This window comes from Grampus griseus, assembly GCF_964374135.1.
Source record: "Grampus griseus genome assembly, chromosome: 17".
Lineage (NCBI taxonomy): Eukaryota > Metazoa > Chordata > Mammalia > Artiodactyla > Delphinidae > Grampus > Grampus griseus.
Genome location: NC_139011.1, coordinates 33,123,525 through 33,141,224, shown reverse-complemented (window position 1 = coordinate 33,141,224; position 17,700 = coordinate 33,123,525). Strand labels below are relative to the sequence as shown.

Below are 17,700 nucleotides of genomic sequence, written 5' to 3'. Positions count from 1 at the left end.
AGATTACTTTTTAAAATTTTGATTTCCAACTGTCTATTGCTAGTATATAAAAATACAATTTTTTTTTTTTTGTATATTGAGCTTGTATCTTGTGAACTTGCTAAACTCATTTATTTATTATAGGAGATTTTTTTATAGTTTCTTTGGGATTTTATACATAGACAATTATGCCATCTGTGCAGTTTAAAAATTTTCCTTTCCAATCTCTATGGCTTTAATTTTTATTGTTTTTTCTGGCTTTGATGCATTAGCCAGGATTTCCAGTCCAGTGTTGGTTAGGAGTAGTGAGAGAGGAGACGTTGTTTTGTTCCTGATTTCAGGGGGAAAGCACTCAATTTTTCAAATACAATATGATGTTAGCTGTAGAGTCTTTTGTGGATACTGTTATTGCACTAAGGAAGTTTCTGTCTATTCCTAGTTTGCTGATTCAGCTGCTTTCTCAGCATATTTTGACATAATCATATGTTTCTTTCCCCTTAATCTGTTAATGTGGTAAATTATATTGCTTGAATTTAGAATGTGGAACCAACCTTGCATTCCCAGGCTAAACATCACCTGTTTGTGATGTATTATTCTTTAACATATTTCTGGATTTGGCTTGCTAATGTTGGGTTGAGGATTTTTGCACCTTCTCATGAGGAATATTGGTCTATACTTTTCTTTTCTTATTATATTTTTGTATGGTTTTGGTATCAGAGTAATGTTGGCCTTAGGAAATTAGTTAAATGTTTCTTTCACTTTTACTTTCTGGAAGGGATTATGTAGAATTGGTATTGTTTCTTCCTTAAATATTTTGCAGGATTCATCAATAAAGCCATGGAGAACTGGAGTTTTATTTTTGAAAGGTTTTTAAACTATGAGTTAAATTTCTTTAATAGCTTTAGGACTTGTCAGGCTATCTAGTTCTTCTTGAGTGAGGTGTACTTATTTCTGTCTTTCAAGAAGATGTTCTGTTTCTCATGTAAGTTGTAGAATTTTGGGCATAGAGTTGTTTGTAATATTCTCTTATAATCTTTTACATTTAATTTTGTTTAACTGTGGAGTCTGTAGTGATGTTACCTCTATCATTGTTGTAGGTAATTTGCATCTTCTCTCTTTCTTTCTCTCTCTCTCGATCATTCTGGCTGGAGGTTTATCAATTCTATTGTTTCTATTTTAAAAAGAATCAGTTTTTGGTTTCATTGATTTCTTCTCTAATCTTTTAAAATTTCCTTCCTTCTACTTTCTTTGGGTTTAACTTTCCTTTTTCTTTTTTTGAAACTGATTTGAGACTTTTTTCTTTTTGACATAAGCATTTATTTCTATGTCTGGGTCTGGTTTTCCATAAGATACTTCCAAGGAGTATCATACTCCTGAAGAACTTACTTCAAATCCCTTGCAGTTAAGGTCTTTAACATTTCTTTGCCTGAAAAAGCCTTTATTTTGTCTTCATTTTTTTAAGCATAATTTCACTGCATATAGGATCTTGGGTTGATAGGTTTTTTTTTTGTTGTTGTTACTTCCTGTCTGTGCTTTATAAAGATGTCATTCCAAAGTCTTCTAACTTGCATGGTTTCTGAAGAATAATCTTCTGTAATTCTTATCATTGGTTCTTTGTAAATAATAAGTTATTTTCTCTGGCTGCTTTTATAGTTTTCTCTTTATGTTTGGTTTTTAGCAGTTTGACTATGATGTGTGTAAAAGTGTGTGTGTGTGTGTGTGTGGTATTTGTTCTACAAAGGATTCTCTGAAGTTCACGTGTTTGTGATTTGCTGCCTTTCATTAGTTTTGAAAAATTCATGGCCGTTATCCCTTCAAGTATTTCCTCTGTTCTGTTTGTTCTGTTTTCTCTTTCTTCATCTTCTGGGACTCCAGTTTTACATGTTAGATCATTTTAGCTCTTGGATGCTCTCTCTCTCTTTTTTTTTTTTTCTTTTTGGCTACAGCACACAGCATGCAGGATCAGATCCCTGACTAGGGATCGAACCCATGCCCCCTGCATGGAAGCATGGAGTCTTAACCACTGGAACACCAGGGAAGTCCCTTGGATGTTCTTTTTTTCCTACACTTTTTTTTTCTGTTTTAATGTGGATAATTTTTATTGACTTATTCTCAAGCTTACTGTTATTTTCCTTAGTTCTTTCAAGCCTACTCATGAGACCATCAAAGGAATTCTTCATCTCTGAGGACATACTTTTTATTTCCAGTATTTCCATTTGACTCTTACAGTTTCCATCTTTCTGCTTCAGTACCCTATTTGTTCATGTCTGTTGTCCACCTTTTTTCTCTATATCTTTTACCTAAATAATTTTAATCATTTTAAAGTCTGTGTCTGATAATCTTATCATCTTTGTCATCTCTGAATCTACTTGTAGTGATTATCTCTTGACAACGGGTTGTTTATTCCTTGTGTTTTTTTTCCTGAGTCTCATGCTTTTGAGTTGTATTTATGCCTTAAAGTTGGCATGCCTTTTCTGTCAGACTGTCAGTATTGGGGATTAAATCACCAATCAAGTCAGGGGTTCAGACAGGTTTGGATTTTGCTGTTGCCATCATTATCTTTAGTGCACTACTATCTTCAAATTCCTCTAACGTGAGCCACTGTTGCTTTTTGCTTGGGGTGGATGCAGGAGTACTGTAAGTTTTGTTTTGTTTTTATTGTTTTGCTACCCCTTCAGCCATTCCTATCCACTTATGTCACAGAGGGAGGGGGTCTCTCCCCATGTTCTTGCCCATTCCCCAGAGGTAGACAACTGGTGCGTATTTCTTGATCCTAGGCTTGTGATAGGGGCGGGGTGTTCTGTTGTGTGTGTTCTATCTTCCATCTTTGAACAGGCTTTGTCAACCTAGGCCTCAGGGATGAGGCTTGCTCAAGGTTTTTACTCCCTCCTTCCTGTGGAAGCAAATTTGCCTTATATCTCTGAATGGTTTGGGGCAGGAGTTTCCACCCCTCCCTTAGTGATAAAAGGCCTTTAATTTGTGGATAAGATCTTGGTTGAAGATGGTTTTTGTCCCTCTTTCATGGGAAGAGGGTTTTTTTTCAAGCTTTTCCCTAGCTGCAATGGATCTTTACCTTTGCCCTGGGGATGACAGAGTTTACTCCCTTTTCCTGTGGCTTATAGCTTTGGCTTTTTTAGGAGAAATAGTCTGGGAAAATGTGCCTGTGTCCTAGCAGCCACTAGTTAGTCACTTCTGCTATACCTGCATGTGCACCCCCAAAGGATTCTTTTTGTTCTCATGCCCTGCTCTCAATATGCCTGATGAATAACCAGTGGAGGTATGTGGAAGAGTGCTTGGGAGTGAGTGTGAACTTCCCTTGAGTCTGGGCCCCTAGCTATTCCAAACTGTCATGTTAGCCCACACTTGGCCTTTACAATTTGTTAAAGTTTTAATGAATTTCCTCTTACCTAATTGTAAGAGGAAACACCTCTTTCCCCTGTGTTCTGCCAAAAGAGAAACAGTGTGGCCCATTGCTCTTTGGAAGGGCTTGTTGCTCTTTGGAGTTTAGATTATTTGGTTGCCTTATAACCTCAACTCTGTGAAGGGCTCAAAACAAGTTATGATATTTTAGATTATTTAGCCTTTTGTCCTTTCTAGGATGGGAGTGACATTATGTACAGCTTTGTAAATCCTAAACATTAGTTTTGATTAGGAACTTTGATTTATAAATCCAAATTATAGTTCTAAATATTTTAAATTATCCTTTATAAAGACAATGGAAGTGAGAAGTTTTATCACTATTTATTTTTAACTAGAAAAAATAAAGGCCTTACTTTTATTTGTACAGCCTTATTTGGTAGGCTTCTAATATTTCATAGTGTCTTTGCAGCCAACTAATGTCGAGACTATTGAATAGATTTAAACAGTTAGTGAGACCACTCATCCAATGTTCTCCCCTCTGTTTGGATTCTTAAGATCATTCCAATTGAGAGTCTGTCTCAATGATTTGAAGTTCATAGGTTTTGGTTTCACTGTGTAAGTCAAATCAGTCTTTTTGTGAAGCTAAACTGTTGAAAAATAACATTGTAAATATTTTACAGTATATGATTGAAAATATATTGCAAATGGTTGGTAGAAATTCTACAATTACAGTTCAAAGAAGTATCTTAATTGTATTGTTTCTTAAATTAGCATGTATATCAGAAGGCAGAAGGCAGAACTAGTTACAACACTTTTGTGATGTGATGTGCCATAAAAGATGTTATTCTATAAACAGAAAATTAAATTTTTATTCTGTATTCTCCTATGGATTTTTTTGGGTATAAAAGTGTGTCCACAGATTGTGGTAATTATTTTTTTTTTGAGACATCAGAAAACCAAATTTTTCTTATCTGTGTTCTCCGCAGAAAACTTCATCAGCAGTTTGAAATGTATAAGGAGCAGGTAAAGAAGATGGGAGAAGAATCACAGCAACAGCAAGAACAGAAAGGTGATGCTCCAACCTGTGGTATCTGCCACAAAACAAAGTTTGCTGATGGATGTGGCCATAACTGTTCATATTGCCAAACAAAGTTCTGTGCTCGTTGCGGAGGTCGAGTGTCATTACGCTCAAACAAGGTACAGAATGAAAATTACACTTCATAATTCTCTTATACTTAAGCTTATCTTGAATAAACTGGACAGCTGAAATTAATATTCAGGTTAATCAATGAATAAGACCCTTCCCTAGTGTCTTCAATTCAGATAAAATAATTAAAAAAATTTTTCCTCTGAATTAAAAAGGTATTTGTCTCATTGTTTATGTTCTTTAGCTTATGATTTTGTTTAGAATCATAGGGTCTTAGACTTTCAAAGATGAAGTGAATTTAGAGATCAGTTGGCCTAACTCCTTATTTTATAGGTGTAGAAAACTCAGATCCAGAGACACTAAAATTCATCTTAAAGTCACACGACCGATTAATGTTTGGGTTGTGTCACAGCTTTTTCGATTACTTCACATAATTTTATAAACTTGGTAGATCTGCTCTTCCTTTGGCCTCTGTTTTCTTTCTTTTTGAAAGAGGCTCTTTACAGCTTTGAGATTCTGTGTTTCATAATTTTATAGCTTTTGAGGCTACTTTACTCTTTATTTTTGTTTTAACATTAATGAAATAAACATTAGATTATGGATTTAAAGAAGAAATGTTAAGGCTGTGTTTCACACCTGTACTAGATTTTTGTAGTTTATCCATCCACTTTAGGGAATATATTAATATTTCCCAAAGAATGCTATGTTGAAATAAGTAAAAGCAGTATTTTAAATTGTTGTCTAAGTTCTTTATAATTTGTATTTATCCTCTTCGTAGTATTTTATCACTCAGTTCTTAGGTAGCTCAAAAATATGAAGCTGATGTCTTTACATACATTACTTAGACACAATTATGGGAATTTGTTCCCCTTTGTGATTTCATTTCTCCATTGTCTCATTGTTTCCCTTTTCTCATTGTTTTGTTTTGCCCAGAACTAATAACTTTTCTTTATTTTTCCTTATCTTTCTCCCTGGTTTACCTGATTATTTTTCTTTTCCTTGACTAGTTGCATTGGCTAGAAACTCCAGTGTAATTCTGATTGGATATGATGAGAGAAGCTATCCCTATTTTGTTCTTATCTTGGAGAGAAAGCATTCAGTCTTTCACTATTAAGTATTATGTTAGCTATCAGCTCTTCATAGATGTTGTCTATTATTAATTTGCTGAGAGTTTTTGTTTGTTTGTTTGTTTACCTCAGGAATAGATGTTGGATTTTGTGAAATACTTTTTCTCCATCCATTGAGATTGATTATATGTTTTTTGTTAATACGGTGAACTACATTGATTGATTTTGAAATGTTAAACCAACTCTGTATTCCTGGAATAAAACCCATTTGGTTATGATGGATTATATCTTTTACATATTAATGGGTTTGATTAGATAAAATTTTGTTTACAATTTTTGCTTCTGTGTTCATGAGGGTTGATATCTGTAGTTTTCTTTTCTTGCAGTATCTTTCTTTGATTTTGGTATTAGAGTAATGCTGGCTGGATAGAATGAGTTGGGCAGTATTTCCTCCTCTCCAATGTTTTAGTAGAGTTTCTGCAGAATTAGTATAATTTATCCCTTAATATTTTGAAACCATCTGGGCATACAGTTTTATTTTGGGGGGAAAGTTTTTAAGTACAGTTTTAATTTCTTTAATAGATATAGAGTTATTCAGGTTATCTATTTTTTTCTTGAATGAGCTTTGGTAATTTGTATCTTTCAAGGAATTTGTTCAGTTCCTCATAAGTTATTGAATTTATTAGCATCTTGTTCACAGTATTCCATTCTCATTCTTTTAATATCTGTATAATCTGTAGCGATGCTAACTCTTTCATTCCTGATATTGGTAATTTACATCTTCTGTCTTTTTCCCTGCTTAGTCTGACAGATATTTATCAATTTTATTGATCTTATCAAAGAACCAGCTTTTTGTTTTATTGATTTTTTAAATTGTTGATTTCATCTTTGATCTTTATTATTTCTTTTCTTTTGCTAACTGTAATTAATTGTCTCTTGTTTTTCTGGTTTCTTACGGTGGAAGCTGAGGTCATTGCTTTGAGATGTTCCTTCTTTTCTAATATAGGCATCATGTGCTGTCAATTTCCCCTAAGTACTGCTTCAGTGACATCCCCAAAATTCTGATATGCTGTCTTTTCATTTTCATTCAGTTGAAATACTTCCTAATTTTACTTTTCATCTTTGACCAATGAATAACTTAGAAGTATGTTATTTATTTTTTAAATACTGGGGGTGGATTCCAGAGATCTTTCTGTTAATGATTTTTAATTTAATTCGGTTGTGGTCCTAGATATACTTTGTATGCCTTGAATCCTTTGAAATGTACTGAAACTTATTTTATGGCCCAGAATATGGTTTATTTTGACAAATGTTCTGTGTGTACTTGAAGAGGGTGTATATTCTGCTATTTTTTGACAGTGTTTTTAAATGTCCAATAGGTCAAGTTGTTTAATAGAGTTGTTCAAGTCTACTATATTCTTGTTGATTTTCTACCTATTTATTCTATCAATTATTGAGAGGGGTATGGAAATATATATCTATACTTGGATTTGTCCATTTCTTTTTACAGTTTTATTGGCTGTTGCTTTATGTATTTTAAAGTTCTATTTTTAGGTGCATAAACATTTAGCAGTATTACATCCTATTAAATAATTGGCCCCTTTATAATTATTAAGTGACTTTATTCCTGGTAATATTCTTTGCTCTGAAATCTGTTTTGTCTAATCTTACTATAATCATTCCAACTTTCTATTGGGTAGTAGTAACATTGTTTATGTTTCCTGTTCTTTTACTTTAAACTAATTTGTGTCTTCATATTTGAAGTACTTTTCTTATAGGCAGCATATAATTGGGTATTGCTTTGTTAGCCAATCTGACAATCCCTGCTTTTCAGTTGGGTGTTTAGATAATTTATATTTAATGTGATTACTGATATGGTTATGTTTGATTATATCATTTTGCTCTTTTTCTACTTTTACCATCTGATCTTTATTTCTTTTTTAGTCTTCTTTTGGATTAATCAAGTACTTTTTTGATTCAGTTTTATCTGCTTTGTTAGCTCATTAGCTTTGTTGACTCTTTGTTTTGTAGCTTCGTTGGCTCTTTGTTTTATTATTTTATTAATTGCTTAAGGATTTGTAATATACATCTTTAAATGATCACAGTCAACCTGAACTGATATTATACCATTTGGTGTATAGTATAGTATAAGAATTTACAATAGTGTACTTCCATTTCTACCCTTCTGGACTTATATTATTGGTATCATATAGCTTACTTTTACCTGTTTTATAAATCCCACAATACACTGTTTGTTTTTTGTTTAAAAGGCTTATGTTTTAAGGAGTTTTAAATGATAAAGAAATATTATGTATTTACTTGTGTTGTTACCATTTCTGGTAGTGTTCATTTCTTTTTGTAGATCTATATTTCTGTCTGGTATCATATTTCATCTGCCTGAAAGATTTCCTTCAATATTTGCTATAGTACGAGTCTGCTAGTGATGAATGCTTTCAACTTTTTATGCTAAAATTTTTGCCCTTGTTTTTTTTAAAGATATTTTTGCTTGGTATAGAATTCTAGTTTAACAGTTATTTGCTTTCAATATTTTAAATATTTTTGCTTCACTGCCTTCTCCCTTTCACTGTTTCCAATTAGAATTGTAATACCATTCTCATCTTTATCTCTCTGTATATAAAATGTGTCTTTTTTGTCTGATTGCTTTTAAGATATCCTTTTGATCACTGGTTACGTGCAATTTAATTATGATGTTTCTTTGTTAATTTTCTTCATGTTTGTTGTGTTTGGAGTGTTTTTGAGCTTTTTGGATCTATGTGTTTATAGTTTTCATAGGCTGTATAGAATGTTGTCAATTTTTTCTTCATATATTTTTACTGGCCCATCCTCTCTCTCTTCTCCTTCAGGGAGTCCTGTTACCCATACACTAGGCTGCTTGAAGTTGTCCTACAGCTCACTTATGTTCCTTTTTATTAAATCAAATTTTAATTTTCTCCATTTTCATTTTGTTTATGTTTTATTTCTCTGCCTCAGGTTTACTAATCTTTTCTTCTGCAGTGTCAAATCTGCTGTTAATACCATTCAGTGTATTTTTTCACCTCAGACATTATAGTTTTCATGTCTAGAATTTCAATTTTAGATATTTTTATATCTTCCACAGTCTGGTTAACTTTTTGAACGTGTAGAATACACACTCTCTAATAATTGTTTTGAAGTTCTCCTATGCTAATTTTAACATCTTTGTCAGTGTTGGTTTAGTTTTGATTGATTATTCTCATTATGGTATGTGTTTTCCTGACTCTTCACATGCCTAGTATCTTATGTTGAATGTCAGGCATTGAAAATTTTACTTTGTTGGGTGCTATATATTTTTTCATTCCTATAACTCCTTGAGCTTTGTTCTGGAATGCAGTTAAGTTACATGGAAACAATTTAACTTTTGTATCTTGCTTTTGTGATTTGTTAGGTGGATCTGGAACAGTGCTCAGTTTAGCGCTAATTATTCTCTTCTACAGAGGCAAGGCTTTCCTGAGTACTTTAACCAATACCCCATGATTATGAGTTTTTCTTTTCTAGCTGGTAGGAACATCTACTGTTTTCTCTAATCCTTTCAGATGATTTTTTTCCCCCACTCCTGGGTATTTAATCACATTCATGCTCACTGATCATTACTAAGTTGAACACTTGAAGGGTCTCTCTGTAGATCTCTGGAGTTTTCTTTCTCTGTTCACCTTTCTCTTCACTGATAACTTGTTCAACGAAAGCTAGCTGTGCTGGCCTCCTCAGGCTTAGTTTGTTCTCTTCAACTTAGGATGTCTGCCAAAGTGAGTTTCAGCTGCTCTGTATTACTCTGCTGCCTGGAAAGCCTCTCAAAACAGTAACCTGGGGCAATTTTAGAGCTTATCTTGTTTGTTTCCCATATTTCAGCTGGCCTTTTTTGCCTGATGTCCATTGTCTTGAATACCATTCTTCATACATTTTGCCTATTTTTTGTTTGTTTGCTTGTTTCAGGCAGATGAAGGAATCTAGCCCTTGCTACCCCATTTAGGCCACAAGCAGAAGTCTGTAATGACGTCTGAATATAGTTTGCTTAAAAATATTTTTTCTGGTTTCTAACATATGGTCTCTTTATGCTGAGCAAAGTTCTAGTCAGTAAGTTAAGTACAGTGAAAAACTGGAACACCCCTTGAACATTTTTTGTATTGTAATCAACTATAAAACTCTATATATTGTGGATTAACCTGATGTGGATGATTTATGGAAGAAGAAAGGAAGCAGAGAGAGTAACCCCCACATTTCTCATATTTTTTCTTAGATCTGAGGGAAGTGTTAGGGACTAAACATAAAAAATAATTTTCATTCATAATTTACTTGGGAAAACATTCCTTTTATATGTATATACATATATATATATATATATATATATGGCCTATATTCTAAATGAAAAGAATAATGAGTTTAATTTCTCTTTTCAAATTGGATCTTCCTACGTATACTCAGTTGCCTTATGTACTAGAAGGCTTTTGCTCACAATAGATACTGAACACATTTTTTTTTAAATTTAATTTAATTTTTTTATACAGTAGGTCCTTATTAGTTATCTGTTTTATACATATTAGTGTATATATGTCAATCCCAATCTCCCAGTTCATCCCACCCCCCCACCCCCGCTTTCCCCCCTTGGTGTCCATACATTTGCTGAACACAGTTTTTGATTTATCATAGCTCCAAAGGATTAAGCTCAGTGCATTTTGGTAAGATTATTTTTATGAAGTAGAATAATGACAATATAAATATTTTATAGCTTAAAATTTAATTATAAAGCAATTTAAAAACTATTTTAGTAATCTCCTAAAAGAACAAGATAAAATAATCTTTTGTTTTAATTTTAAGGTCTTTCACGTGCAGCCATCCTTAACAATTAATTAACTCTTCTGAGGTGTATTTAGGATACAGAGAGAATAAATGAAGTGCAGGACTATGGAGTACCAGTATAATAAGATTTTATGAAATACTGCTTTCATTTAGTTTCTTAAGATGATACTCCTTAATAAATTAAAGCTATATATTTAGTTAAATTGAAAAATAATGACTTTCTAAGGGAGATATTATTTTGTAATCATGGAATAGAGACTCTAGTGGTAAAGACATTAAAAGTAATTTACAATCAGAATTATTTTAAGCTTCAAAGTGTGGCAACATTAATTTTTTGTTTCTTTTACTTTTTGGGAAAAATAGATTACCATCTCTCAATGGATAATCTAATTTTGAAAAAATAAAGAATATACTTTTTTTAGAATTACAGTGTTTAATTTGCAAATGTAACAGATACGGATTCTTTCACTATAAATTATCAGATTTGAAGCAGAATGAATGATACCTTTAGTATGGTTGTAAAAGAAAGTGATTCTTAAGAAAGTCCCTTAAAATATATTGATATATGTGTGTTCAGTATATCAGATGGTAAGTCTTTTAAAAAAAAATTCAAGTCACTGTAATTACCGGCAAGTCTGTAGTTAGTGTGCTTGTGTAATATATAATCAGTTCCCATACCCCAAATCAAACATATCATGTATGGATTTTCTGTTAGATTTTTATGAAATCACTGCATTCCAGTATATTGGTAAAAATTTGACATTCTCTAGGAACAGGGTGACTTAAGTTGAGACAACTAGGAGAACCAAGTTTTGTTCCTGCCCTGGTGTTACATGACTCTTGTTGACATATCACTTCATGTATTATTGCTTCTGTTTTAAAATCTGTAAAATGACAGCATCAATTTAAATGATTTCTAAGGTCTCTTCTGGGCTTAACATTTTATGATTTTTAAATTAATTCTAGATTATTCATGTAATCCTTGAAAAGGAATATAGTCAGATATTTCTACTGCTTAAAGAATTTATAAAAGGAATTGAGAAGCTTCATTAATTCTGTTATGTCAGTATGTCTAGTATATTGTGTGTTAAGCTTTGGCAGTGGTCTTGAAAGTGTACCCTGATGTGGAAGGAAGGTTTTTTGGAGAGGAGACGGGTGCTAATAACTTCAAGGGCACATATTTCCATATGTATTCTTTCATTTTTTTCTTAAAATTGATCTACCTGAAAACACTTTTCTGTTTTGTAAATTTTTCTTTCCAACTCACTTTTATAAGTGGGTGGCTTCTACTCTTCAAAATAAAAGCATGCTCCTCAACCATACCTAATCTGAATTTTGGTCTTTATATAATATATTGCCTCAGGATGTAAAATTCTCTGGGGCACCAGGCAAAGTGACAAGGAGAGTTGCCGCTGAAGGAGAGTTGTCTTGAAGGAGAGATTCATGAGGGCAAAGCAGTGAGAAGTTTGTAAGAAACATGGAACGAGGCAGCACGTTATTTCATTCAGGCAACAGACTTTTGGCGAGACTCTGGTGCCTCATCTCTCTTTTTCAGAATTGGAATTTTGAGATGATTATCATGGTGACCCATAATAAAACATTTATATGAATTTAAAAATGAAGTTGGACTCTTTTTGATATAAAGTTAGATTTGTGTGATGGTTTGGCAATGTGGACTAGTTTGCCAAATAGGTTATAAAGTAGACATTTTCTGTATATTGAATGAGATAAATCTGCAGCTCCAAGCTTTGATAAAAATATAATTAAATCACACCTACAATACACAATATATCTGAAAATGTATCCTTTCCAACTATTTAAACTTAAAATTTAAATGCTATCTTAAAAATGTGCGAGGGGTACCTGGTTTTAGAGATTTGAGAGAAGAGAAAAAATATTTGTAGACTATTGCTATATAACAGGTGCAAGGTATTCTTGGTTATTGGCAGACGTGCTTTTGAGAGTTGTCTTTGGTATCTCTTTGCTCCTAAACTCTTGGTGGAAAGTATACTGCTCAGTACCTAATGTCCTCATCAATAGATAAAGTGAGCTCCTTATCATTAGACAAGATGAGCACCAGGTTAAATAGATTTTACTTAGTATATATGGAGAAGATTAGTAATAGCATCTGAAATGAGTTCTGATCATAATAGGAGACTATATAGAGTTTAATAAATAAAGGAATTCAGGATATCACCAGAACTTTAGGATGGTAAAGCAGACACTAGATAGTGGAGCACAGTGGAAATAGAATCGCAGGTAATTGTGAGAGGACAGTTAGACATAGTCATGAATTTCTCTTTCCTCACCCAATAAATCTCATCTAATTTATTTTAAAGCATCCCCAACAAAAATACTTAACTTCAAACATAAGCAAAAACAAATGAAGTCCTATCTGAAGCAATTTTTTTTTAAGTTAAAAATAATTCTGGGGCTTCCCTGGTGGCGCAGTGGTTGAGAGTCCACCTGCCGATGCAGGGGACGCGGGTTCGTGCCCCGGTCTGGGAAGATCCCACATGCCGCGGAGCAGCTGGGCCCGTGAGCCATGGCCGCTGAGCCTGCGCGTCCGGAGCCTGTGCTCCACAACGGGAGAGGCCACAACAGTGAGAGGCCCGCATACCGCAAAAAAAAAAAAAAAAAAAAAAAATTCTGATCCATGAAAAGAACATGAGGGGACTCAAGGAAAATTTTGGAGGTGACAGATATGTCTGTTATTTGATTGTGGTGATGGTTTCATGGATATATTCATAAGTTCAAACTCATCAAATTGTATACAAAAATATATGCAGTTTTAATATATCTATATAAATAAATAAATAGTTCAATTAAAAAAAAAGGACATAAGCTTCTTCTTTTTAAGTCTTGTCTTTTAAACTCCCTTTCAATAAATATATTAAAATGCCACTGACTCTCACTTAGGCCAGAACAGACTATGCACTTCCTATTGCTGGAACAACGCCCTGATCTACTTCTGTAATTTTCAGCTTTTTGAATGGCACCACTATATGCTATATCACCTAAACTAGAAGGCCAGGAATCATCTCAGGTTTCTGTCCTTCACCATTCTTTCCCCACAAATTTTGCATTTTATTCTTTCCTCTCTGTCTACATAGACTACTAACTGCTCTCTTATTTGGGCTCTCATCCTCCATCACTTGGACTAATGTTAGTTTTCTAACTGGTCTCTTTGCTCCCATCTGGATTCCTCAGACACATCCTTCACATGCTGCTATGCTGATATCTGTAAAATGCAGATCTGATTATTTTACCTTCTGCTTAAAAGCTATTTAGTGACGCCTCATCTCTTCAGTGAAGTTTCTAATGGCATAAAGAGCCCTCTCCCTATGGTTTATTCCCTGCCTAACTCAAAGAATAAGCTTCACTGCATTCAATATACCCCGACTAAACTACACTGCAGTCCTCCCTTGATGTCCCATGTCCTTTGGGGATTGGTTCCAGGACTGGCCCCCCCACCCCATGCATAGCAAAATACATGGATGCTCAAGTTCCTTATGTAAAATGGCATAGTATTTGCATATATAACCTATGCACATCCTCCCGTATACTTTAAACCATCTCTAGATTGCTTATAATTCCTAATACGATATAAATGCTATATAAATAGTGGTAAATAGAGTGTAAATGTTATGTAAATAGTTACCAGTGTCGCATATTCAAGTTTTGTTTTTTGGAACTATTGACACAAATAAGCAATAAACAGTCTATAATAGGAATAGGAAAGAGTTTTCTTTGAGACACACTGAGGACTATAGCCTAGGAGACACAGATTCAAGAAGGACTTGAATTGTGTTCAGTCAGACTAAAAAATGAGGGAGGCTTATATATGGAAAAACTGCAAAGTTACATAAATCGCTTGTCAAGAATTAGGATTGGATCTGGCAAGAAGTAAGAGTGCTTACTAAGCAAGGATTGATTGGGGTCTGAAATGGTTGCATCGTTACAAGGGGAGACCTTGAGACCATAAGGTTGAAGCTGGTAACTGCTGGAAGATATTGCTTTGAGAATGGCTGGTGGTGTCCTTGAGTTTGATACAATTCAGAAAATTCAGAGTCTCAGTGATGCAGGAACGTATCTGAAACCACATCCACAATAGTCACCCAGCTCTGATTTGAATGCCTGAACCAGTCACTTCGTTTTGATTTTTAATGGCTTTTCTTTAATGGCTAAAGCAGATGTACAATGCATGTTTGACAGGCCGTAAGACAGGCTGTTCTAGTTAGCATAAAGTTCAAGTCAAATCATGTGTAAGCCAGAATGACTTACCCATACCTCAGTATGTGAAAATTTCGTCTATCAGAGCTTTCTGAAACGTTTTTTCCCCAAATATTTTCTATACATGGTTGCTTGAATCCAAGGAAGCAGAAACCATGGATATACTTGTACTTCTCTTAAATTACCACTGTCTTTTATGTCTTTTGCTTTTGCTTACCCTGCTACTGTAATCTGAAATAATCTCTCTGCTTCCCCCCGGACCCCACTCCACCCACGACCCTTACCCACTTCATGAACAATTACTCATCTTTCTGGATTTAAGCATCATCTCCATGATGCTTTCTTTGGGTATCCCTTGTGAATTAACCACTCACTCTTTTGTGCCTCAATGAATTCTACAGACTTCTAATGTATTACTCTTAACATTTTATTATTATTGATTGATTAAATACTTGTTGAGTGAATGAATGGAGGAAAGAAATTGGGTGTACTTATCATGCGCATGTTATTTTGGGATAAGCTTTGTCTTTTGATCCAGCTTCTTGCTGCAGCTCAGCACTGCGATGATGTTTTCTTGAAGATGGTGGTCCAAACTTGTGGATGAATAAAAAGATAAACTTATACTGCCTATACAGCAGTGTGTAATTCTTGCAATTCTTGAAAAAAACAGTCCAGGCTTGAGAGAGAAGATGGAATATTACTGTAGTGGTGTGAAAGAGAGGTGGTTTTGGATTGATTATATAAGGTAGGCAAGAAGAGAGAGACAGGTGATGGTGGTATAACTCTGGAGAATGTACAACATTGATATATAGAGAGGGATATATCATTTTGGCAATACAGATGAGCAAGTAGTAGGAGAAAGACTGAATATCTAGAGAAGGAATCTGAGGGGAGCTGACATTAGTTTCCGAGGTGACTGGGGAACTAATGAAAAGTTGCACAAAGAATAGTTGTTGGCAGATGAAATTGCCGTATTTAGTCTGAAATGGTACTGTGACTATCAAGAGGAAATATCAGAGAGGAAAGAGAACGATAGAGCCAGTGATAGAAGGTAGATTAATACTTAAAGTACATTGATCTTGGGAAGAGGCAATGTGATTGCTTATCAGCAGAAGTGGTAAGACAGTAAGGATGGCCATAGGGAGAGTTGATTATGAGGAAAAAATGCTAAGTATAAAATTCTTTTAGAATATAAAATACAATTTTTAATAACTAAAGGAAATTAATAAATATAATTTGTACCATTAAAATTTTAATAAATGCTTTTGGACGTACTCTAAGTTATTATTAGAGTTTTCATGTCTAGTAATTATGACCTAGAATCATTAATTCATCAATTAAATTATAGAAAAGATACATAAAGCCAACAGAGGACACTGGCATTATATAGAGGCAACACTGTGTGGTGGCTTCAGCTCAAGTTCTGAAGTAAGACTAAGCGTAAATCCCAGCTTTATCATTTACCAGCTATGTGACCTTGTATAAGATGCTTTGTCTCTCTGCCTCAGTTTCTTCATCTATAAGTAATAGAAGTAATAATAGTACATATCTTACAAGGCTATTGTGAGAATAAAATGAATTAATACTTGTGAAGCACTTAAACATGTACCTGGCACACAGTGAGTGCTTTAAAAGTGTTTTGCAATAATTTCTATGCTATTAGATTTCTTCTTACCTAACATATATATCAGGTACCATGCAAGATGCTTTCACATACTCTTATTCAATTAGATAATCATATTTGTAGATTGGATTAGTATATTCCTTACTGTATACCTAAACTGAGTATGTCATTATGAATATGTATGTAAATATATATACCTTATTTTAATCTTTAATCTTTGAATTGACCATTTAGTCTTTTCTTTTTTTAAACACAGACTAAGCGTAAAGCTGAAGTAAATATCCAAATGATTCAACTGAAGATTCACTTTTAACCATTTAAAAATATCCAGGTTTTCCATATGTTTAAAATTAAACTACTCCTCCACAGCAAGTTATTTTTTTATGTTTCACAGGAGATTTTAATCAGTCTTTGTCTTAAGGACCTTGATAATATTTTATATTTATACATTACCTTTGTTTTTCAACCAACTCAATTCCAGTTTGATTACTGATGAGATTAAAATCACTTTTGACAAATACAGTGAAACTTCTGACTTAAATTGTATTACTAAAATCTGATTAGAAGAGATTACTAGTCCTTTCACTTTGAATTTCTTTTCTTTGGAGGCCTGCCAGTTCAAAGAGAAGAACCATTTTGATTATGGGTCATCTTCCTCATTTTTCTTTTTTCCTTTAACAATTTCCTTGGGAGATTTTATTCACTTTCATAGCTTCAGATTCTGTATATATGCTGATGATTTATTGGTATGATTTCACTAGCTGGATTATTCTTTTGAGCTCCAGATCCACCTCTGTAGCTGCCTACTGAAAAATCTCTGCTTGGATATATTAATGGGCACCTCAGATTCACCTTGTCTATACTTGAAGTCATTATTTCCTCCCAAATCTGCTTTTCCATGTGTTTTTTTCTTTCAAGGAATTGTCTTCTTATCCTCCTGGTTGCTTAAACCAGACTCTGGGAGTCCTTCTCTACTTCTTCCTCTTCCTCAATCAAGTCTTAAGGGGCCTTACTTCTTAGTATCTCCTAAACCAGTTTACTTCTCTCCTTTCCTCTTGCTACTACTATAGTTTATACTGCTATCGCATTTGTTTCTTACCCCAAATATTGCAAAAACTTCCTAACTGGTCTCTCTGCTTCCAGACTTATCTTCTTCCAGTCTGTCTGCACATTTTAGCAAAGTAAACACTTTATAAGTAGTAGCAAATAATGTTATGCCTTATTTATAAATCATATGGTAGATTTTGTATTTATTTTTTATCCTTATTGAAAGATAGTAAAGATATAATGGCAGAGTAATATTCATGTGTATATTGTAGCTAAGTTTTTCATGTGTATAACTAAAATTGAACCTGTATTATCTGCTAAGAGGGATTGACTATTAGCAAATTCATTAGTTATGACTTCATTTTTTCCCTTCTTTTTTAAAAAACTTCTGCAATGTGAGTTATTTTGTG

At 33.7% G+C, this 17,700-nt stretch overlaps 1 protein-coding gene across 14 annotated transcripts in view; it reads left to right on the top strand.

The window, feature by feature from the left end:
• Window positions 1-17,700, top strand: part of RIMS2 (regulating synaptic membrane exocytosis 2) — a gene marked incomplete at its 5' end in the record, with an annotated part of 569,746 nt that overhangs the window by 124,117 nt on the left and 427,929 nt on the right. For all 14 annotated transcript variants that reach the window (XM_082675015.1, XM_082675035.1, XM_082675011.1 and 11 more), the window contains one exon: window positions 4,326-4,536. In XM_082675015.1, coding sequence (XP_082531141.1) covers window positions 4,326-4,536 — 211 coding nt within the window. The remainder of the gene's footprint in view (window positions 1-4,325; window positions 4,537-17,700) is intronic.